The 25,179-nt window shown below is 36.3% G+C and overlaps 1 protein-coding gene across 1 annotated transcript in view; it reads right to left on the reverse strand.

Moving 5' to 3' along the window:
• Nucleotides 1-25,179, reverse strand: part of LOC150106211 (beta-scruin-like) — a 308,571-nt gene that overhangs the window by 131,788 nt on the left and 151,604 nt on the right. Inside the window, exon 7 of the mRNA XM_090392954.1 lies at nt 13,176-13,359. Within this exon, the coding sequence (XP_090249080.1) occupies nt 13,176-13,359 (184 nt within the window). The remainder of the gene's footprint in view (nt 1-13,175; nt 13,360-25,179) is intronic.

A 25,179-nucleotide genomic window follows, 5' to 3' on the forward strand; every position in this document is an offset into this window, starting at 1 on the left:
AGGTTATAGAATATTAGCATGGATAGGATGGCTGACTGACAGATATTTAAAAGTGGTATACCGAGGAATGTGAGTCTGCAAGATTTAAGGTAACTAGTGGTGTACCACAAGGATCAGTTCTTGGTCCACTGTTATTCAATCTGTATATTAATGATATTGGGAAGGATTTGACATGCGATATAAAAGCTATTTGCTGATACTGCAAAGATAGGTAGGGTAATCAGGAATGCTGCTGATATGCAGTACTTGCAGAATAATTTGAATAGGCTGGAATTGTGGTCATGGAAAAATGGGTTTCAGTAAATGTAAAGTCATTCATTTTGGCATGATTAGATATCCAATGCTGAATTATGTTGGTGTAATTAGGCTAGAAGAAACTGATGAGGCTAGGGATCTTGAGGTGTTAATAGATAGGAAGTTGAAGTTCAGGGGTCATGTGGCACAGATTGCAAATACAACTCAAAAGATAATTGCAATGCTGAAACGAATGTTCACATGTAAAGATAAGGATGTTATTTTGCCTCTTTACAAGGCGTTGATAAGATTTCACTTGGACTATTGTGCACAGGTCAGATCTCCTGGTTTCCGTTGTGATTCTGATATACTGGAGGGAGTATAAATGAGTGTTAAAAATGATATCAGGATTGTGGAATACTGAGTATGAAGACAGATTGAGAATTTGTAGACTGCAGACACTAGCAGACAGGAGAAAGAGTGGGAGATATGACTGGGACTTACAAACTTCTGAAAGGATCATATAGGATTTCAGTTGATGAAATTTTTCAATTTACGTAAGGTGGGGAAAGGACAAGAGGGCATCCTTGGAAGCTGAGAATGAAGGCTGCTAAGAAGGGGGTGAGGACTAGATTTTTCTCTCATAGGGTGGTGTGTGATTGGAATGGATTGCCATTGGATGTTGTGAGTGCAAGCAGTGTGAATGAATTTAAGAATAAGTATGATAGCTGGTGTGTGTGTGTGTGTGTGTGTGTGTGTGTGTGTGTGTGTGTGTGTGTGTGTGTGTGTGTGTGTGTGTGTAGTATGTGGCCTCCCTTGATGAGTCTCTGACTCCCTGGAGGTCTCTCTTAATAATAATAATAATAATATCTCCAAGGTGGATATTATAGTTGATGCAGAAAGAAGGCTGGAAAGATCTATGAGATTCAAGCTGACCTAATCCACCTCCACAGAGTATCTTTGTTACTTTAAGCAAAATTACCAGCAAGAAATATTCAAAAAATGGAACTGGCTGCACTAAAAAATGATATCTAAACATCAACATGTTATTAAAGGAAATACCACAGCTGTCATGGATTTTATGGGCTACATCACCAACATGAATAACCTACTAGACAACAACACATATGTTACACTAGATGCAGACCCAACTTGGCATGCGCACGCGCACGTACACACACACACACACACAATAAGACAAATGTCTTGATAAAAAAACTTTACAACTTGGCCAGAAGAAGAAGTAAAAAGCCATCTCACTCACAAGTACCTTCTAGTTCCAAGAATTTATAAAATACCAGATTCATCAACTGGAAGTATTGATCCATTGAGACCACCTGTAGATGCCAGAGATTTACCTATCTTCAATCTGGCCAAATAGCTATTTCTTCACATGGCACTGCATGTAAGAACAGAATCATTCATCACAAACAGCTTACACTTCATTGAGAGAATGAAGGAAATAGTAATAGACTGAACCATTATACTCTATATCAAGCTTATACATTGCTAACCTCTTCACGTCATAGCATAAAAGTGGCATTCACCCCACCATACAAGATCTCCAGATTCTGAAATCTCCTCATTCTTCCCATAAGAAGCCAGGTGCCTACAAGATTCATTTCATGAGGTATTTTGGAGAATTCTGCATATTTGAACATTTTAAAGATGTCAAAAAGAAAAGAAAACAGATCTGGTTTAACTTCTATCAAAGCCAATGAAGGCCATCTGATACTTTGGCTAAAAACAGACAATTTGCTTTTTCATCTGCTGTATTTTTTTTTATTGCTTACTGTGATATGTTTTACAATAAAAATGCTCCTGATGATGTGCACCTTGCCAGCACACAAAACTCGTTGAGCACTTGTAGGTTAAATAAAGCTTTTTTAATATAAGTGCTCATCATGTAATCATTATTCTAGACTTTTGAAGAATGAATATAGCCTTGTTTCCATTCTGTGCATTAAATGTCAAATGAGTAGGAAAGATTTAAAAGGTGACACAGGATAAGTAATTCTGGAACACAAAAGAAGGGATACCTTCAAGACCAGATGACTTGATGGCATTGAAGTAATTTAGGATTCTTCTGATTTCTTTCTCACAAAAGACTAGAGGAAGCATGAAGTGAACTGCTGTTAGTTATGTGGGATGCACTTTGCCATGATTGCAGGACAAATTGCAATCATGGCAAATCTCATCCAATTTCTACACTAGAAATTGGATGAGAGGAATGATTCCAGATTTGTTTAATCTGTGGGTGATATTGCAATTTTGTACCATAAGGATAATTAAAGGATGAAATGGCATAAGTTGCTTTTAATTTCCCTGACAAGGGAGCAAAAGGCTTCACATTTAAAAAGGTGTATTTTTTTATTTAGCCTCAAACTACTGCAATACAGGCTAGGTGTAAAGATAGAATTTGAGTTTTGAGCCACTTGAGATTTTTTTTGCCTTGGTACACTTGGGGAATTAAAATTTTGATAAAGTGTTCATTCTGGTGGGTTTCTGTTAAATTTTTAATATTTTGTTTAGATTTTTTAAGTTATTTTAGGATTGTTTTGTTAAAGATTCTATGTGATTTGCAGTAAAAAAAAACTATTTCATTATTTTATCCTTCATTATTGATGGGAGGAAGAGCTCAATAAAGCATAAGGGCATATAGTGGGAGACAGGAGAATGATAATCAGTGGAGTGCCTCGGGGCTCTGTACCAATACCACTACTCTTTAATTTATATATTAATGATATAGGGTATAATTTAAGGAGGAATATGAGTAAAGATGATGTAGATATCCTGTAGGATGATTTAAATAAATTTCCATTGTAGGTGGCAAGTAATGGTTGTCAATTTAACATTTCAGAATGTAAGGTTATGTATGTACTTTGGATAGAAAAAAATTACATAGCATGTATCACGTTGATGGTACTGAATTGTAGGAAATTGATGAGGCTAGGGACTTGAGAGTAACAATGGACAGAGAGTGAAAATTCAGTAGTATCTTGCAAAAGTTGGGAAAATAGCTCAAATGAATATTCAGATGTTGAAAAACATACTAATTAGTAAAGATAGGGAGATTATTATTCCTCTTTATAAGGCTATTATTCAGCCACATCTTGACTACGGTGCATAGATTTAGTCACCTGATTTCTTGAAAATCAGGATGTAATAGAGAGGATTGGATTCAAAGATGAGCAACCTAGCTGGTTACAGATCTATGGAATGCACCCTGTGAGGATAGGTTGAAGGTGTGTGGGTTACAAAGTTTAATTAATAGAAAGAAAAGAGGGGACATGATAAAAACTTATAAGATATTAAAAGAGTTCTATAAGTTGACACAAAAGAAAATTTTCAATGTTTGACTTAGAGAGAGAACTAGGGATCACCTCTGAAAGTTTCATACCAGTGTAGTTAGTAAGAGTGGGCAGACTAGATTTTTGCTTGGATGGAATGCGAATGGGTGGAATGGATTGTGAGAAGTAGTTATAAGTGACCTAACAATGAATGAGATTAGGAGAGATATGAGAGATATTGTATGTATAAAGGATAGTGTTGGTCTCCCATGATGAGCCTTCTGACTCTAAGGAGATACCCATATAATAATAACAATAAAGGCTTATGATCATGCCATCCACACAAAGAAACCAGTCTCATGCCCATGCATGGTCTCTACAATTCTCAGTGTGTACCATCATACTTAAGCTCACTCCAGGCATTATATGGAAGAGCAAATGGCAACAGATGTGACTACCTGCTCAGAAATCCCTGGATTTGTTGCTATTAGGTTTGATTTTGTATTATCTAGTGGCCAGCCTGCAGAACCACTTTACTACTACACCTTCAAACTGGAGGTTATCTAGGTCTCCAGAGTGTACCTGGAATGCCCCTTAAAGATGTTACTTGCATTGCATGTGAGAAGGAAGAGACCATAGCTGGAGTCCTTGTTGTGGAAACCAAACATTGGTTGCAGGTAACTTCAAGCCTCTTATAAGGAAGGTGGTGGTTTTTCATCACCTAGTGGATATGCCTTTGCAACAGAAATACTTGCTGTATTTATAGCAGTAAATACTTGAGTCCTGTCTGTGGAAACTGACTATACCATGAGAAGGTGTACTAAGCTAGAAGATGCTTTATTCTGTACATCACTAGTCCTTTAGTAGCCCATGATGCATCATCATTTACAAACATCCAAACCTATTTCTGACTGAACCTCAAATATCAAATTCAACAATGGTGTACATCTTGACTGCCCAAAATCTATAATTTCTTCCACTATAAAGGTTGCATTTGAGCCTTCATGAAATCCAGCATTTGAAGCCAGAGTATGTCAAATTTAGCCTCTGACCTTCTTTTAATGTCACTTCAAGTAGTTTCTTGTCCCATTCACTAACATTATGCTGCTGCCTTTACTTCTCTGTGAATTCTGAAAATCACTAACCTCTTCAGCTTTTCATCCATACAGGAAGTCAAATGTCCATATAACACCAACTAGCTTCTCTTTTCCAGTTCCACTGACCAAATTAGAAGAGATGCAGAAGTATTCATCCATCTAACAGTCAAAATACTATGTTGGAAGTTTTTCCACTTGGTTATCTATAAATTAAAGATGACAAGAAATTATATTCTAGGTTTAATCTTTTATCAAAGTGTAAACAAACAATGTTCGCACCTGAAGTAACTTCAGGACTGCAGAACTCATATATAGAAGCTAATGACTTCATATCACTTGCCTTAGTATCCCATAATGAAAAGCACACATCATTACGGACATGTATAATGCTATGCATTATCGGAAGGATTTACCCAGAGCAGTTTAGACCTTTATTGAGGTCCTATCAGTGGGAAGCAGACCCAGAAGGGATACCAAGGTTGAAGTAATGCAGAAATCATATATGGAAAAACTTCCATCTATCTCTAATCCAGAGTATTTTAGTAATAAGGTGTGAACACCTTTTGGCTACTCGTATATGGAAATATGACTGCTGCATTACTTCAACCTTGGTATCACTTCTGGGTCTGGCGTCCACTGATGAGACCACAATAAAGGTCGAAACCAGTCTGGGTAGTGCCCCTTCTCGTAATGCATAGCATTATATACTTACATTATCCTTATGGACATGTAAGGATATGTGCTTTGCATTGTGGAATACTAAGGCAAGTGATGTGAAATCATTAGCTTCTATATACAAGTTGCCCAGTCCTGAAGTTACTTCAGGTGCAAACTTTGTTTGCTTACACTTGAATAAAGGATTAAACCAAGAATATAATTTCTTGGCATATTTAATTTATAGTCAAAATACTAGAAAAATTTCTCCTTGCTTTCACAAGACCCTTGATCTTTTCTTACCCATTTCTTCCAAGTATACTATAAATAATCATCTCTCTCTCTCCTCTCTGTAATTCACACTATAATCGCATGTATTTTCAAATATGGTTGAAAAGAAGTCCTGGAGAATCATTCCACAAGGATGTGGGACTTCTATTTTCCTTTCTATATGCTACTGTTAGTACCATTCTCTTGATCCATAACTCTGCTCCATGTGAGTTACAGAAATTAGTTTTGCTAGAATTATCCATTTTTCCTTCATTGAACACTCCATTGAACAATTACCAAGAAATTAGAAGAATCTTAACTTCTCTACCATAAACTTCTTCTAACCATGATGTTACATCCCCAAATTGAACTTAAAAGTTATACTCTGGAACTAACATTCATCCTGTATTATTTTACATTTTTTTTTATACTCAACATGAAAGCATGCATATATTCAGCCCATTCCAATAAAGGGAAAATAAAAATCTGCCATTAAACTAACATTTCATGGTGCTCGCCTCATTCTATTCAAAAATAATGGAGAAGGTCATCACTAGTCAGCTTGTTCACTACCTGAAAAATCTACCAGTTAATCAATGACTATCAACTTCTAAATCCACAGTACATCCCCCTGGCCTATGATACATCCACCTCTGAACACATGGAAAAGTTTAGAGAAATGTGCTGTTGTTTTTTCAAGAGAATTTGATATTGAGTTAACATCAAAACCTGTTCAACACATTGCCATCCTTTGGTCCACCTTTCACTTTCAGTAATTAGGTATTTAGTTTCTCTCTGGTCTATCACTATACATAATAGTGAATAGTGTACTCCCTTTAAATTCCCCTACTAATACAAGAATACCCTAAGCCTCTGTTCTGTTATATATAAATGACCTTCTCTGAGTATAACCTTATCTAGTTTTGCTGAATAGTAGGCTCTAATCCTCCTATTCATTTGATAAGCTAATCATTTTAAATTTATCTTCTTTCTTGTAAATAAATAAATCTCAGTTCACGTTTCTTTTCCGTTGATAGTATCTGAATCATCATACAAGATTTGGTATCTATATGAACTGACCTCTAGCTTTCGAGGCACAAATACATCATATTAGAAGCTTATCAGTCCCTAAAAGCTTGACATCCTTTTCTCCTGAAAATGGTACTTTTCAAAAAAATGGTACTATCCAGCTACTATGTAAAAGTTTCATATGTACCCATTCTTTCAACTACAAACATGAGAACTTTCTTTCATATTTACACCAAAAATCTCCCACTGATGTTGTCCAGAAGAGGACATTTTGGCATACGATCTCTTTCAACCTCTCTCTCTCTCCTTTTTCTTCTCTCACTGATTCATTTCAACTTCTATCTTACATATAGTGTGTTTTTTGCTTTATGCCTTTTCTACAGCTATTTCCATTGGTGCTGTTCTAATGAACTGGAATTCACTTTCTAGTAAAGCTGAAATCACGAGAAGGAGTTTCTCATGATTTCAGAATTTTCCTCTTCATGCCATCTCTTAAACTACTTTCTTCATAAAGTATGGTAAGGAAGACGAAACTGGAATATGAGAGGAGATTGGCCCTAAGATCCAAAGAAAATCCAAGGGAATTTTGTAGATATGTGGCCAGTAGGAAGAGAAATGACTGTGGAAGAATGATATTGTGGGATAAAAATTGGAATAGAGTGACTGATGAAGAGGACATAGCGGAATTATTCAATGAACACTTTATTGGAATATTTCATCCTGGAGGAGTCAGTTTTAATGCTAGAGAGATAGGGCAGGTTCGAGGTTTAGAGGTACAGGAGGAGAGTGTGTTTCAAATACTGAGTACTCTGGATGTCAGTAAAGCTTTGGGACTGGTTGGTATTTCACCACGAGTTTTGAGAGAATCTGCTAGGGAACTGACAGAGCCTTTGACCTGGCTTTTCAATGCAAGTCTGGCTGCAGGAAAGGTGCCGATGGAATGGAAGGAAGGTAAGATAGTGCCATTGCGTAAGGGTGGTAGCAGACTGGAAGTGTCTAATTATACGCCAGTTTGTGTGTCATCAGTAGATAGTAAGATCATGGAGAAAGTAGTGAAGGACCTTATACAGCATTGGGCAGATGAGGGTAATGTTATCTGTGAGAGTCAACATGGATTTGGGGAAGGGGCGCTCTTGTTTTAGCAATATGCTAGCCTTTTATGATAAAGTTACAAGAGCAATAGATGAGGGAAAGGCATATACTGCAATTTTCTTAGACTTAGTGAAGGCATTTGACAGGTTACCACATGATAAGCTGATATTTAAGATGCAACACATGGGTCTGGATGTCTGATTAGTCAACTGGATTCAGGATTGGCTGTCCGATAGGTATCAGAGAGTTGTGTATGGTGCGGCAGTTTCAAGGAAGCAGAGAGTTACAAGTGGGGTCCCACCGGGCTCAGTACTGGGACCTATATTGTTTAACCTTTATATCAATGACATTGTTAGTGGATTGCAAGGGGATATTCAGTTGTTTGTGGATGTTGGGAAGGATTATTAGTAATAGTGCAGATGCGGCAGCCCTGCAAGAGGATTTGAATAAGCTAGATAGATGGGTAAATGAATGGGGTTTTTGGTTTAATGCAGCAAAATGTAAGGCCTTGAGGTTTGGGAAACATTGATGGGACACTGCATACTCTATGGGAGGAGTTATACTGGAGGAAGTAGAGGAGACAAGAGATCTGGGGTTGATGATTGATAGAAACCTGAAATTCAGGGGACATATTACAAAGGTGGTGAAGGTAACACAGAGGATTGCTGCAATAATAAGAATGACGCTGACCTGCAGAGATAAAACAGTTATCATTCTGTTGTATAAGACCTTGATCAGACACACTTGGACTATTGTTCTCAGATTTGGTTCCCAGGATTTGGAGGGGGATAAATTAACTGTGGAAAGGGTACAAAGGCAGATAACAAAGATGGTTTCAGGACTGTACAATGATAGTTATGAGGATCGGGTGAGGGAATGTGGACTACAGAGATTGGTGGATAGTAGGAGGAGAGGTGATGTGATTGAGACTTTTAAACTGTTGAGAGGTGGTTACGGAGTTGACACTGGGGAGTTCTTTCGCTTAGTTGAACAGCAGGAAGGAGTGATGACAAGAGGCCATTCATGGAAGTTACGAAAGAAAACTGTGAGCAAGAGGGTGAGGGGTGGTTTCTTTGCATGGAGGGTGGTTGAGCCATGGAATGCATTGCCTGATGGAGTGGTGAGAATGAGAACGGTCAATGAGTTTAAGGAGTGGTATGATAGACTTTGTGTTTCTTAGGGGGACCTCCCCTCGATGAGTCTTGATAGACTTTGTGTTTCTTAGGAAGGACCTCCCACGATGAGTCTTGACTCCATGGAGGCCTGAATAATAATAATAATAAAAATATTATTTTCTAAAAACAAAAACAAGTTCCAGCTGTTCAAGAAGACCATCAATAGGTTCCTTCTCCCATAACTTTTGCTTACACATGAAACTTATAGTTTCTGCACTTGTCTGTATGTATAATGTTGCTTTCATATATAAAGACAAATCCTGCATCACAACACAATGGACTTTCCTCTTCTAGTATACTATTCTCAATCTGATATAGTTTGCTAACACCTATCAAATTCACTTCTGCATTATCAAATTCTATCTACTTCAATTTATATAGCAACTTGACATGTGCCATAGTTTTTGCATGCATGCATTATGTTTTGTAAGTTTGAAAACAGGACTAAATGAAACATGTATACAGTTTCTCAGGTTCTGAACATGAAAGCAACAACCATTACAAGGTGCAAAAGTAGTTGTGAGTGCAAAATAATATTGTAATTCATGTATATGTCACAAGAATAAGGAAGAGGAGTTTATGGAATTGGTCAGTTCAGCTTGGTTAAATGAGAAGATGTGTCAATCACATCTCTTCACAAGGCTCTGCAAATTGCATTTCCTGAATCAGAATTCATATCCATATTCCAGACACCTGACACTGACTCAGTGAATCTGAATTCTTCCTGAACCCTCTCTAAGATATCTTCATCTCCTTGAAAACCAGGTGACCAGATTTCCACACAGTAGTCTACATGAACTCTGCTCTCATCTTATATAAAAGGAAACCATAACCTCTTTGCTTCTTCATGTCAAGGTCCTATTCATCATTGTCATAATCTATTCTGATGTTCTCACATTTTAACAATGTGATCCCTAAACTTTAAGTTTCTATCTAACACCACTCCCAGAGTTCTCAACACTTCTTCCTCCCTCATTTCTTCATTAATTGTTTACTCTATCATCTGTAAACAGGTGCATATCCCCAGTAAACCCTGTCCCAATATCACTAACATACAAGTTAAACACAGGGGTCTGTTCCCAAAACAGACCCTGTGCAGCAGATGGCTAATGAACTTCCTCTTTTAAGATACATTTCCCCTATACACAAGCCATTGACATCTCTCTTGCAGACAATCACCCATCCAACTTGCTAGTCTCTTAACCAATATCATCTGTTCCAATTCATTTATCAGTTTATTGTGTAGCAACCTCTCAAAGGTGTTTGAAAAATCCAAGTACTATTGTGAAGCCATCACACTGAATTATGGCAATGATTCATATGACCTTAACATATGGTTCCATGTATAAGGCCTTAATCAGGAATCATAGGATTATTGTACACAGATTTGGTCACCTGGTTTTCATGGTAATAAGGATAAATTGCAAACAGATCAGAGAAGATTGAGAAAAGATTGGTAACAGGATTTAGAATTTGTAGTCTGAAGAAAGATTGAGGGAATACAAAGCTTTGTGAATAGAAGGAGGAGAGGAAATATGATTGGGAAATTTAAGCTGGTAAGGGGTTGCTACCAAGTAAATGCAGAATAATTTTTTCATATAATGGAAGATCCCTGAAAACTGTATAAGGAAGATATGAGCAATGGAGTAAGAGGCAAGTTCTTTGTATGGAGAGTGGGTGATGAGTTGAATGCATTGGCTGACAGTGCAGTGAATGAGAATACATTGAATGAGTTTAAAGTTATTATTTATTATTATTATTATTTAGGCCTCCATGGAGTCAAAAGACTCATCGTGGGAGGTCCTTCCTAAGAACATAAAGTCTGTCAAGACTCATCGAGGGGAGGTTCCCCCTAAGAAACACAAAGTCTATCATACCACTCCTTAAACTCATTGACCGTTCCCGCCCTCACCACTCTATCAGGCAATGCATTCCACGGCTCAACCACCCTCCATGCAAAGAAACCACTCCTCACCCTCTTGCTCACAGTTTCCTTTCGTAACTTCCAGGGATGGCCTCTTGTCATCACTCCTTCCTGCTGTTCAACCAAGTGAAAGAACTCCCCGGTGTCAACCCTGTAACCACCTCTCAACAGTTTAAAAGTCTCAATCATATCACCTCTCCTTCTTCTATCCGCCAAAATCTGCAGTCCACATTCCCTCAGCCGATTCTCATAACTATCCTTGTACAGTCCTGAGACCATCTTTGTCATCCGTCTTTGTATCTTTTCCACAGTTAATTTATCCCCTTCAAATCCTGAGGACCAAATCTGAGAACAATAATCCAAGTGTGGTCTGATCAGAGACTTATACAATGGAATGATAACCCTCTTATCTCTGCAGGTCAGTGTCCTCATAATTGCAGCAATCCTCTGTGTTACCTTCACCACCTTTGCAATATGTCCCCTAAACTTCAGGTTTCTATCAATCATCAACCCCAGATCTCTTGTCTCCCCAACTTCCTGCAGTATAACTCCTCCCATAGAGTATGCAGCATCCCATCGATGTTTCCCAAACCTCAAGACCTTACATTTTGCTGCATTAAACCAAAAACCCCATTCATTTGCCCATCTATCTAGCTTATTCAAATCCTCTTGCAGGGCTACCACATCTGCGCTATTACTAATAATCCTTCCCAGCTTCGCATCATCTGCAAACAACTGAATATCCCCTTGCAATCCACTGGCAATGTCATTGATATAAAGGTTAAACAATATAGGTCCTAGTACTGAGCCCTGTGGGACCCCACTCTCTCATCTGTGAATTCTTCTTGTGCTCATCTTTATAACTCTTTTATTCCATATGTCTCCCTGACTCAACTACTCCCCATTAATCCCCATGCCATTTTTAGGCTGACCATCCCCATAATGCATTCATTACTGCTTCCAGAAACCACTATGCTTGAGCTGTGTCTTCCTATCTATCCTAACTTCCCTTGATTTCCTACTCAGCTTTCGTAATAGGCTTCACGGTATAATAAGAACACAGATGGTTAAGAAAATAACTATTTATTAACTTAAAAGCTAATATTTCACTGGTATTATATCCAGCATCTTCAAGAGCACACAACACAAAGTTTGTTACAAAGGCAAAATAACCACAATCCAGTGTAACAGTGGGGCTAGTAAAAGTGATTGCAGCGTGCAACACAAGACTAAAGTCCTAATATGGCACCATCTAGGTAAAAAAAAGCCTATCCATGCATACTCAGCTTTCATTCCTGTTCTCATCTCTCACACTACTGTCCTCTTTCTTCCTGAATACTTTGGTCTCAAGTGTTGCACACTCTCTGCTTGTTTACGTAACCTCTGACTTCCTCTTACACATGGATTGATGAACTTTTTGCATGAAAGAGTATGGAGCTCCTGCAATGAGTCCTTTGACTCCATGGAAAGATTTAATAATAATAAAACTTGCTTGTAACAGTCTATCCAGTTATTTCACAACAAATCCATTTAAATGCAATCTGCCTCTTGTATAATAGCAAATATATAACTTGTATATATTTGCCCCTCAAATGCATTCCACACATCAACAAACTGCATACTTTCTCCTCACATGGCTCTGCTTAGTATACTATTCATGATTTTTTTGTTCACTATCTCAACTCAACCTATTGTTTTGTTTACTCCTAAAAACAATATTTTTTCATTATTGTTTTTAGGAGTAAACAAAACAATAATCTCACATGTATGAATAAGTGGGCAAGTTATCAAGGTAGAATAAGGATGGCTGTAATTTAGAGACATCATATTGTTTTTGTTCAGAATGCAAATTCCTCTGAAATTTCAGAAATACCATAACAGCTGCAACAATACCACTGATTATTAAAAACCTGCTTCTAAGTTGCAGCCAGCATCTGCTTCTTTCAATATTTACATTTTAATTTCTTACACGTGATTTTTATTAAGTATATTTTGCATATCTCTAATATGTCACTAATCCATCCATTCAAGTGCCATCTCCTATCTAGGAGATGGACTACCATGATTTGACTCATGGTTAGCTATGGGCATTACAACATGTGGCAAGGACCCTCTTCCACATATTGTTGTATGTATTCATGGCTGTAAATTTGTGTGTGTTCATAGGGGTGGTTTGCCTGTTCTGAGGGACAAAAAAACCCGAGTTTCCAGGCAAAAATACCTTCTGCCTCCATATGAGACTGGTGTATGGATGGTCTTTCTGATCAAAGGGCTTCTTCTATACCAACTGAGCTATGGCAGCTCTAATACTGGGCTTGAAATTAAGAATTTGTATTCTGCTTTATTAACTAACCAGTAAAGTGAATAAAGATATTTAACTATAAAAATAGATTTGTTCAAATACACCAACTTTTCATTATTATTCCATCCTCCTATTATGTAAACTGTTCTGTCTAATACAGCAGTTCCATGGAAAGCTCTGGCATGTTTCATGCTAGCTCTTCTTTCCCACTGTCTATTTGCAATATCATATGCTGCCACATGTTTTATTGCTAATCTTCTCTTTTGAGTTACCATGCTGTAATCATAACCACCTGTAAATTTATGAGTGCCTATTACATATATATCTGATATAGTAAATTTAATATAAATTCACTCTTAATTAAAGAAAAAAAACAACTTCAATAATCACTAAAAAACACACGTACTAACGACAGTGATAAGTTTTAATACGTAAATATTTCATCCCAAGTATCTTGGGACATCCTCAGTACAGTAATTCAAACAATACTAAGAATAGCATACAGTTAGGCAGTTAGGGTGCATGATTACAATGGAATCTCAATATGCATACAGAAAAATGTTATAGAACTAAATTAAAATATAACTGAACAAAAAAAAAAATATATATATATATATATACAGGGTGTTCGGGATAAATTTGACAGTTTCGTAAGGAAAAAGAAAATCTTCTTTGTATCTATTAAATTTAATGAATTGACAAAAAAACATTACAGGCAGAGTTAATTACAATACTATCAACAAGATTTACTCAAAATAACCACCATTAGCATCGATCACAGCTTCAATTCTGCTTCGGAACCTCGAACAAGCTGATGCTACAGTCTCCCTGGGAAGGGCCGCAAAAACTGTTTTAATTTTATTCATTAACTGGGCTTTTGTATTACTGGAAGTGCGATTGGTGTCTTTTTCAACTGCGCCCCATACAAAATAATCCATGGGGTTAAGGTCTGGGGAGTTTGGAGGCCAAACATTTGGACTGGTGAAGTCGTAGAAATTTTCAGACAACCATTTTTGACTTTTCCCAGAGGTGTGGCAAGGGGCCGAATCCTGCTGCCATACATACGGCCTACCATTGGCTACCCTTGTTATCCAGGGCTTGACTACAGTTAGCAACTCCACGAACAAAGCCCGAATTCCAATGCCAGGGTTCTTCAACACCTGTTCCTGCAGATTTGCGAGGAATTCTGCTGTACGAACGCAATCAGATCGTCTGCTAGGGATCTTTCTTCTTGCTACATCCTCGTAGTCACCATTGCAAGTCTCTAGTTCATGCCTGATTGTTTTTACTGTATTCAGGGAGCATTGGGCAGCAGTCGTAATATCCTTATTTTGATGGCAGGCACGAATCATCATGATACAAGTTATTCTCTTCCATGATTCAGGTGGGTTCCAGCTATCCATCCTTTCTGACATCTTGTATATGAATGAAGAAGGGTCCAAACTTTTAAATGAAGAGAAGTGTGTGTTAATACATGTAACTTACGGAAAAATATAATTAATTATAAATATGTCAAATTTATCCCAAACACCCTGTATATATAATAACATATATAAAGGGATTATTTTACACAATTTTGTATGACAATTTCCCATACTTTAGGAATAGTAAGAACGTCGTTGCAGTTTAAATTTGGTCTGTGTAGTAGGAATTCAGCACTTTCTTTATATAAACGTTCATGTTTATATAAACATCTATGTAAAAGTTTCGACTTTTCCCAATGGATCCTATGGTTTGGGTTTTCAACTCCATGTTGAGAGAGACCAGATTTCTGCAGTTTGAAAAGACGAATGTGGTCTTGATGTTCTGAGATGCGTTTCTGAACAGATCTACCTGTCTGTCCAAAGTAAGACAACTTGCAGGAGCATGGAATCTCATACATGCCAGGTAACATCAGAGGTGAGAGTTTGTCCTTAGGAGAAGGTAACAATTTATAGATCTGATTGATGGGTTTGTAAGTAGTGGCAAAATTGTATTTCTTCATAATTTTTGAAAGATGCTCGGAGATGCCTTTAACATAAGGTATGGGAATCCTATGGGCTTCTTCTTGTCTAGGTTGATGTGTGGGGAAGTGACTGATGATTTTTTGAGTTGTTTTAAGATTATATCCATTTAGTATGGCTGTATTTTTGATTATTTCTAGTTCTTGGTTTAGAAATTCTTCAGAGGAGCAGAATTTGTGTGCTCTGGTAACTAGTGATTTAATGATGCCAAATTTCTGAGATGGATGACGAGCGGAAGAATTGTGAATGTAGCGACCTGAAAATTTAGGCTTGCGATAGATAGACGTAGCGATGGAACTGTCTTCTTTTCTTTGAATGTGTAAATCCAGAAAGGAGATACCTTTAAAAGAATCTCCACAGGGTATCTCCTTTCTGGATTTACATACTCAAAGAAAAGTAGACGGTTCCATCACCATGCCTGTCTATCGCAAGCCTAAATTTTCAGGTCGCTACATTCACAATTCTTTCGCTCGTCATCCATCTCAGAAATTTGGCATCATTAAATCACTAGTTACTAGAGCACACAAATTCTGCTCCTCTGAAGAATCTCTAAACCAAGAACTCGAAATAATCAAAAATACAGCCATATTAAATGGATATAATCTTAAAACAGAAAATTGGGAAAAATAGAAAGAATGAATGAAAGTGAAAGTTGAACACATGGACAGAAAGTACAGAAACTCAAAAGGATGAATCAGAGTGAAAATGTGAAGCCCGAGTCGAGAGTTCGAAAATTAGAAAGATTGAATGATAGAGAGAATGTGATTTGCAATTCAAAAGTTGAATTGGGCTGAGAGGCAAGAGATGAAATGGATGTGGAGTGAAATTAAGAAAAATCGGGTGAAAACAATTAAAACAAATCAAGTAGGCATGAAAGAGTTAACAAAAGACAAGAGAGTGGCGTTGTATGGCGACTCCATTATTAAAGGTGTGCTGGATGAGAGGATGCACAAGGTATGTTTTCTAGGCGGTAAAATGAGTAGAGTGATTGAGGCTTTGGATATGAGGAGGGAGCAAGCGAAGGAGTTGATAGTTTTAATAGGTACAAATGACTTGACAGAGGACAAAGAGCACGTCCGAATGGATATCAGGAGGCTGTTTAGATGGAAAAAAGAGAATAGCGTGACAGGAAGGGTAGTAAGAGTGTTGCCTAAGTAAGGCTGTGGTGAGATGAGATGGAGAGCAAGGATTATGAATGGTATGTTGGCTTAAATATGTGAGGAGAGGGGAGTACAATTTGTTAATGTGTGGAATGAGTTTGAAGGAAGAAGTGAACTGTATGGGAGTGATGGACTGCATTTGAATGGTTATGATGCGAGTCATTTGGAGAGACTGTTGCTGGAAGGTAGAGAAGAGAGTATAGAGAATGGATCAGATCAAATGGGAAGTGATGTGGAAGAGCATGAGAGTATGATAGGAGAGATTGAGGAGGTGGTTATGAATAAGGAAGTAAGTGGCTTGAGTATGGAAAATGAGAGAATGGGTGTGCAAGATGAACAGGGAAATGGGGAGGCTCAAGGTGGACACGGGTACACAGTGTGAGAAAGGTGGATGCTCCAAGAGGATGTGAGAGCATGTGTAGACAGGAAAGGAATGGGATGGGATGACCTGGAATCAAGAGGAAACAGTTGGAATTGAAGAGGGTTCTAAAATGAATAAGCAGAAAGGGAAATGGCACCAGTCGAGCATGGAGAGATCACATCAAATGAGTGGTATTTGTGGAACTAGCTGTAGATCCAGGAATGAGCTGTTGTGTTTATATACAAATGCTAGAAGTGTAAGAAACAAGGCAAATGAAATGGTTGCACTAATTGAGTCTGTTCACCCAAAAATTGTTGGAATAAGTGAGTTAGATGAGGATGACATCTTGACAGGAATAGAGATGGAAGGGTATGATGTGTTTCGTGAGGAATAGAAGGGGTAAAAAGGGAGGGGGAGTGCTATTGATGATAGAGAAAGAGTTATGTCCATACAAAGTAGAGATGCACGAAGGAAATAGTGCCAGTGGTTTTGAGGCAGTATTGTGTGAGACAGAGGTGAATGCAGAGCAACATTTACCATTAAGCGCAAGATGGGGGCCTCATTTTAAAACCTTACTCCTCACAAAGAACAATAAAAAAACAGCATAGTTATAGTTGCAAAATAAAATACTTATTTTTAAAATATTAAATTCATAATATAAAAATACAGGCCGCTGAAAAATTTGTGAGGCTTCCCGCTTCCATTTGAAATACATTGTTCTTTCCTTAGAATATAAAACTAACAGGAACTCTGTATTCCATAAAATTCATGTATGTAAGCATACCATTTCTTTGCTGGACGTGTATATACGTCCAGCAAACCTGGATAATATTCTGTCCAACTGTTGAGAGAACATGGATAAGAAGTGTAGTTTGACCGTCATGTCCATTAGAAGGTGCAATAATCCTTCTCGTTGAAAAGAACACTTAACTACATTACCTGGCGTACGTAGTAGCTACGTTCTGTGGCCTACAGCAAGAAATGCAGTTGCTTGCCGTTTGCTTGGTAACAGGAATCTAAGTTATATCGGACTAAATACCTATGAGTTATATTCATTTTGCTGCTTGTTTTTATCGTATAATTATAGTTTTTAATGCCAGCATAAAATAAGAAATCCTTTCATACTTTCTTCACTTCATATTGTATCACTTTGGAAGATCAATGTCACTATCAATTTTTTTGCTAATTATTTTAATCGCCAATACATTTTAAAATTCTCCAAGAACTTGATTGAAGATAATTATTTTTGTCAAACAATTATTTTATAAATTCATGAAAATCTGAATCTAAAAATGAATACAGTCTCCATCTGTTCCAAATTAAGTTTCCTATTTTATTCATAATCTTAGTTCGAAGGTTAGTTATCATATGTAAATCTTGAATCATATCATATAATGCATAATTTTGAATGATATAATCACGTAATCACAAGAAAGATATTTAACCAAATATTTCGGTCTGGAAATAGCAGACCATCGTCAGTGGTATTACAAGAACAGTTTAAAAAATACAAGCTAGAATACTAACAATAGATCGTTAAAATTAGAACACGCCGCGTGATGTTATATCACTAAGTATGAAACAGAATATTTTGAAGTAGAAACATGATTGAATTTGCTATTTAAAAAAAAAAATATAAAAAAAAATTAATGAGTAATCTTGATTAGACTTTCCCAGATTTTTGATATAGATATACAGTCATTACGACTGAAACAACAAATGCATAATTTTTATAACGTAATCTGTTAGTTTTTGCATTTCAACTTTCTTGGTTTTCCCCCTAATCACTAACTACAAATAAACGGCAGTTATGAAGTCAACTGTTATGTACATATTTTCGGCTAATTTCGTTATTATGTGGCAGGTTTGAAGTAGTGATATTTTCCCTACAGTTTATCTTTTGAAACATGTGTAGGTGCATGCATCAAAATGAAATTTTATTTCCAAAATTTTCATAACAGAATTAATTTGCCTTTAATGGCTAACCCCCCCCGCTCCCAAAATTATCACCACACACACACAAATACTGCTAGATAACATGTGCACACTTTCTTTTTGTTTGAATTCGTTATTTTTCCAAAGTAATTGTACTGTTGCAGTTTGAAGCACAAGACAAAGGCGTAGAATCTCTGATAAAATACCATTGGATATAAATTAAAAAGACTCACAATCGGAAACCCCCGAGTAATGCAGTTTAACACCATTTGTTGTTTATTTATTTTCGCACATGTGAAATTCATTTTTATTTGGGAAGAGACACAATAAGTAAATTGTGCAGCAAAAAAGGGTCAATCCAAGAAATACAGCGCACATAACTACAATAATCCGTTAATGGCGGGGATGGGGTGGTAATTGCATTTTAACAGATAGAATGCTGATGAAGTTTCATCAGCATTCTGCCTTTTTATTAGGCCAAAGTGATTTTGAGTATATTTGCAAACAGATATATTCAACATAACTTAGCCAGTTTTGTTGTAAAAAGTGCCACATTTGAAGAAATATTAGCGGCATAATAATAAAATAGCAAAATTCATAATGCTTCAGAATAACTTGATAATTTTGATAATACCAAAACAAGATGAGACACATCTGTAGAAATCTATTATTATTATTATTATTAGAGTCCTTTTAATTATGAACTGTATAAAGATATACTTAATAAATTTGTATTTTTATGTTTTTAAATAAATAAACTAGTTTCATGTTGTTACAGATGGTTTTCGCTGGACTACCTGGACTTTTAGACTATTGTTCTTATCAATATTGTAAAAACTCGACTGTAGCTTAAATATTCCAAAGCACATTATATCGATTTTTTACTTAGGTCAAGTCTCATAAGAATGTTGTAAAAAATAACCTTGTTTGTCTCTGTATATTTTGTATTAGATATTTTTGTAAATAGCCCTTTGGAAATTAACTGTATATACTTCTTTAATAAAAATATGTTAGAGTGGTAAAAACAAAGGCAATGTTTTTCGCCGGAGCTGTATGTAATAGATCTACATGGCGGCATTAGAAAGGTTGTTTATTAAATTTTTGTATGAGAAAGGCTTACAAGCTCTGCATGTAAACACCTCCGAAATCAGTCAGAAAGGTTCAAACAACTTTCCGATGGTCGGCAACTTACAATCAAAAGAAGGCACAGAAGAGAACAAAGAACAGGCTGAACTTGAAACTTAAGATGAAAGAATCATGCCAAATTCTTTGGGGGTTACAAACTTCATGAGAGGTCTCAGAGAAGGCATAATAAAAGGGGACAGAGCCAGGCATATAGGGCTTCCCAGATCCAGAAGTCGCTAGAGAGAGAGGAGCTTCCCAGTTCCAGTCTTAAGAGAAGGCTTTGAGTTGCCGAAAGGAGATGTTCCAATAGCCGGAGAAAAGCTTCCAGGCTAAAGAGGAATCCCGGTTGACAGTTGGCGGCAGAAAAAGGAGGCAGTCGTCCAGGCATTTTTGGCGAGCCCAAGAAGAGGAGAAAAGGCAAGACAAATTACCCAAAGCACCTTCACTCGGAAGTTTTTCTTTTCACTGTGGGAGAATAACTATTTTGCCGGAGCTGTATATGAGTACCGCAGGGCGCAGTTCACAGTCCGCTATTTTCCCAATGAGATATTTCTGAAGCCAGATTTCCTGAAGGAAGCTCAAGATCTGAGATGAGAGAATTGCCTTAGAACTTTTTGTGCTAGACCTTTGACTAAATGTGCGATACAGAGCTTTTGTAAGTTATATACCTTTGTACAATTCCTCTTATAATGTGTTTTATTTGGACAATTAAGATTTAGATTAACCGTAACAAGAAATGTCATTAAGAGAATCTATTGGCATATTTGAAGTTGATATACAGTTTGAAAAAGTAAATTAATAGAGAGTTAGCTACCCTCTCTGCAAGTATACTAGAAGTTTAATAAGTGGAAATTGCAAACAGAGTAAATAAGTTTTTGTGATCATTTTGAAACACGTTCCAGAGACAACAGAGGTTTTTTTGTGTACTGCTGCTATTTGTATTAATTAGTTGGGTAAGAGCAGTTTCTATGTCACGTAAATAGAGCATTTGAATTTGAAGTTTATTATTATTTATAAATTAAATTGATTTTTCACTTCATTTTTTTGTGCATCAAGATTCTAGTCATTTGAGGGTAAAATGTCGAGTAAAAAAGTGGATGTTAGAGAGCATAGCAAGTTATCATTACTATTTATTGCCTCTATGTTTTAACTAAAGCAGGAATTATTATGCTTATTACTGTAACTTAAAAAAATCAAAGCTGGAGTTGAATAAATCTTGTAATAAATAAATGTTGTAATTCCATAAATATGATGATTTTTGCTATAATTTTTATTACCGTAAATTCAAAATTTTTATTTTTAGTGAGAATATCTGAACTTTACAGTTCATGAAGTTCCAATTTTTACCTTGATCAGCAAGCTTAATTTGATTGCATTTAAATTCTTTTTTTATAAAAAAAAAATCTTTTATCCTTATATTAAATTATTATCATACCTTTTAATATTTTTTCTGTATTCAGAATTTTTGTAGCAACTATGATGCTTGTCAAACAAAATCAATAATCAACAATGCAATTGAAATCTTTCACAGAAAGATTTTAATTACATCTTTCTTTAAATTAATTATGATTCAATTACATGGAATATTTAAAAGTGTAAATAATATATATATTTAGAAAATTTAATATCAAATATAAAGTATCGTAGAAGTTGCATAATTATTTATAATCCATTGATATAAATTAGTCATTTATTTATATAAAATGACTTACAAGGTTGCTAGTTTAATATTACCAAGATTTTTTTAATATTAATATTTATTGTATACATGTGAAATTCTTTTATATTTTTAGGAAGAGACACAATAAATAAATTGTGCACCAAAAAGAGTCAAATATCGTAGAACAGTAAAGGAAATTCCACATGTATACAAATGTGGAATTTCCAATTAATGGTAACTCAACTGATAGTTTAGTTACCATTATTTGGCGAGTACTTGTAAAGCAGTATACTGTATACAAATGTATATACCTAATTATATGGTCAAAGTAGTTGTCGCAGTCGGTAAGAATATATTATTCAATTAATTATTATTCTTATTTTACTGTTACTCGTTTATTTTAACAAAACCAAGATACTATTGTTTCTATTTTTGCATTTTTTAAGTTTTAACGTAATTGTTTATTTTATTTATATGTTTATTTTGAATTTAATAAATATTTATTTCGCTTTTGATAGATCAATACACATAATGATGCCAAGAAAATGTGAATCCGGAGCTAGTAAAAGAAAACAATTTAGAGAAAATGAAAAACTGCTAAATGGTCAAAAGGGGGCAATTTTGTCTTTCTTGCGTTCTGAAAATGAAGAATTTCATACAACTGAAGTTGTACTTCACAGTTCTTGGAATGAAAACGAAACATTGGTATCATTATCAGGAGGAGATGAAAGTGAAAATGAAGATCAAAATGATGTGGAAAAACATAGGAGAGAAAGAAGTAAATGAAACAAATCAAGAGGATTCTGAAGAAAATTTTCAATTGGAGTCTGTACTTACCAGCAAGCTATCTCTTATCCTATCGATACAGCAGTATGACCACTTACTATTAATGAACAGTTTATCCAGCATATTTTAATAAATATGCCCAGAATGTTGGTAAAATCGAAAATTTAAAAAAAGAATACACAGAACGCAATAGAATATATGTCAGAAATGAAAATTATTATTATTACCCCAAGACCTCATGGAGTCAAAGACTCATTTGGGAGGTACTTTTATCACACACACACATCTCATCATACCGTGTTTTAAACACATTCAAACTCTTTGCAGACACCACATTCTCAGGCAAGGCATTCCAATCATTCACAACTCTGCACGAAAAAACCTGCCTCTCACTCCCCTAATCACATCCTCTTTATACAGTTTCCAGGGATGACCTCTGGTTCTCTCCTGATCTCCCACTATTCTCTGTAGAACTTCTCTACCATTGATCTTATGACAACCCCTTACCAACTTGTAGGTCTCTATCATATCTTCCCTCTTCCTCCTCTCCACCAGACTCTGCAAACTACATCTTCTCAATCTTTCCTCATACTCAACATTCCAGAGGTCAGAAACTACCTTAGTCAGTCGCCTTTGGATCCTTTCCAACATCTCTTCATCCTTCTGAAAACCCAGTGGCCAAATCTGTGCACAATAGTTCACGTGTGGCTTAATCAAAGCCTTATACAATGGAACAAGAACAAATATATCACATTTTTATTGCAGAAAGGCGAATGGAACAAAGGAGAAACGAGAATGGCTAATTTTTTCAGAAACCAGCAAAGCAATTTACTGATTTGTTTGTAAATTGTTTTCTAAGTCAAATAATAGCTTAATGAAGGGTTTTAATGACTGGGGAAATATAACACGAACCTTATGTGATCACGAGCATTCTACTGAGCATATATGAGCGATGTGCACATATCGCAAAAGAAAATCAAGTTCTGTAAATAGTCAATCTAACAGATAAGCTTAGGTGTTGATGGTTATTCATGACTTATTTTTCACGGTATTAACAACACCACAAACACTTTTAACAACAAAGATGTTTTATTAACGCTAATATTTTGCTGATTTTCAACTCAGCATCATCAGAGCACAACACACATGTAAACGCGACAGTGAGTGAGTGAAACAATATAATTGCAAAAGACAAAAGATCTAGTCCTATTTTTGGCGCCCTCTAACGAAAAAAAAAAAAACACAGCAGTTATCCAGGAGTTTTTCTTAGGATAACTGTCTCCCAAATTTTTGACAAATTAATGCAACCATATTTGTTAAGGTTAGGAGAATTCTTCAAAGCCATTGCTGACTCAAAAAATAATCTTTCAGATCTATAACGACTCCTAAATACACATTCGTTTTCCTCCATCTAATCCTGTGTGAAGGAGTGTCCAAAGCGTGGTCTGCCAGTCCCGACTTGCCATAGTAATAGTAGCGAATGTATCTTTCATGTTCTTCCAGGCGGATGTTCACTGATCTTCCTGTTTGCCCATAATAGGCCAAGTCACAGTCACATGGAACTTCATACACTCCTGGGTGTGCTAAAGGGTGAAGTTTATCCTTTGGTGAGCGGATCAGAGTTGCCAGCTTGACATGAGGTTTGAAGGTGGTGCGAAGGCCATGTTTCAACAATACTTTGGCTATCTTTTCCGATGTACCTCTGATATAGGGAATAGCAATGGTCATGTTGTATTCTTGTGTATTAGGGGAGGGTATTCTTGTGTATTTAGGTAGGTGACAAAAGCACGCTTTTGTCACCTACCTAAACAGCCAACACCCCAAAATTCACTTCACAGTAGAAAAAGAATCAAATAACTGTTTACCATTTCTTGACACATTAGTCACCTGCCTTTCAGATGGATCACTATCTTTTTCTATTTACAGAAAGCCTACACACACAGGAAGATACCTACATAAACAATCACATCATCATCCAGTCCAACAGTACGGCATTTTAAAAACACTTACACACAGAGCCAGAGCCATTTGTTCTAACGATACAGCTCTGACCACTGAACTCCAGTACCTGTGCCATACGTTCTTAGCCAACGGCTACAATCCCTACAAAATAGATAAAATACTAAATAGGCCCATTACTCTGCCCTCCCCTAATACACAAGAATACAACATGACCATTGCTATTCCCTATATCAGAGGTACATCGGAAAAGATAGCCAAAGTATTGTTGAAACATGGCCTTCGCACCACCTTCAAACCTCATGTCAAGCTGGCAACTCTGATCCGCTCGCCAAAGGATAAACTTCACCCTTTAGCACACCCAGGAGTGTATGAAGTTCCATGTGACTGTGACTTGGCCTATTATGGGCAAACAGGAAGATCAGTGAACATCTGCCTGGAAGAACATGAAAGATACATTCGCTACTATTACTATGGCAAGTCGGGACTGGCAGACCACGCTTTGGACACTCCTTCACACAGGATTAGATGGAGGAAAACGAATGTGCTATTTAGGAGTCGTTATAGATCTGAAAGATTATTTTTTGAGTCAGCAATGGCTTTGAAGAATTCTCCTAACCTTAACAAATATGGTTGCATTAATTTGCCAAAAATTTGGGAGACGGTTATCCTAAGAAAAACTCCTGGATAACTGCTGTGTTTTTTTTTTTTTCGTTAGAGGGCGCCAAAAATAGGACTAGATCTTTTGTCTTTTGCAATTATATTGTTTCACTCACTCACTGACGCGTTTACATGTGTGTTGTGCTCTGATGATGCTGAGTTGAAAATCAGTGAAATATTAGCGTTAATAAAGCATCTTTGTTGTTAAAAGTGTTTGTGGTGTTGTTAATACTGTGAAAAATAAGTCATGTGTAAATAGTCAAATTGATTCTGAATTGATCAAACAAATACAATCTGAAGAAAATTATTGGAGAGAGGTTTTAAAAAGAATAATAGCTACCATTAAATTACTGAGTAAACTAGGACTAGCATTTAGAGAAAATACAAATGATATTTTTTCTGATTCTTGCGGAAATTATTTATCATGTTTACATTATTTAAGTGAATTTGATGATTTTTTAAA

Source organism: Typopeltis vanoorti, chromosome 5 (genome assembly GCF_054136105.1).
Source record: "Typopeltis vanoorti isolate ZY-2024b chromosome 5, IOZ_Tvanoo_1.0, whole genome shotgun sequence".
NCBI classification, from domain to species: domain Eukaryota; kingdom Metazoa; phylum Arthropoda; class Arachnida; order Uropygi; family Thelyphonidae; genus Typopeltis; species Typopeltis vanoorti.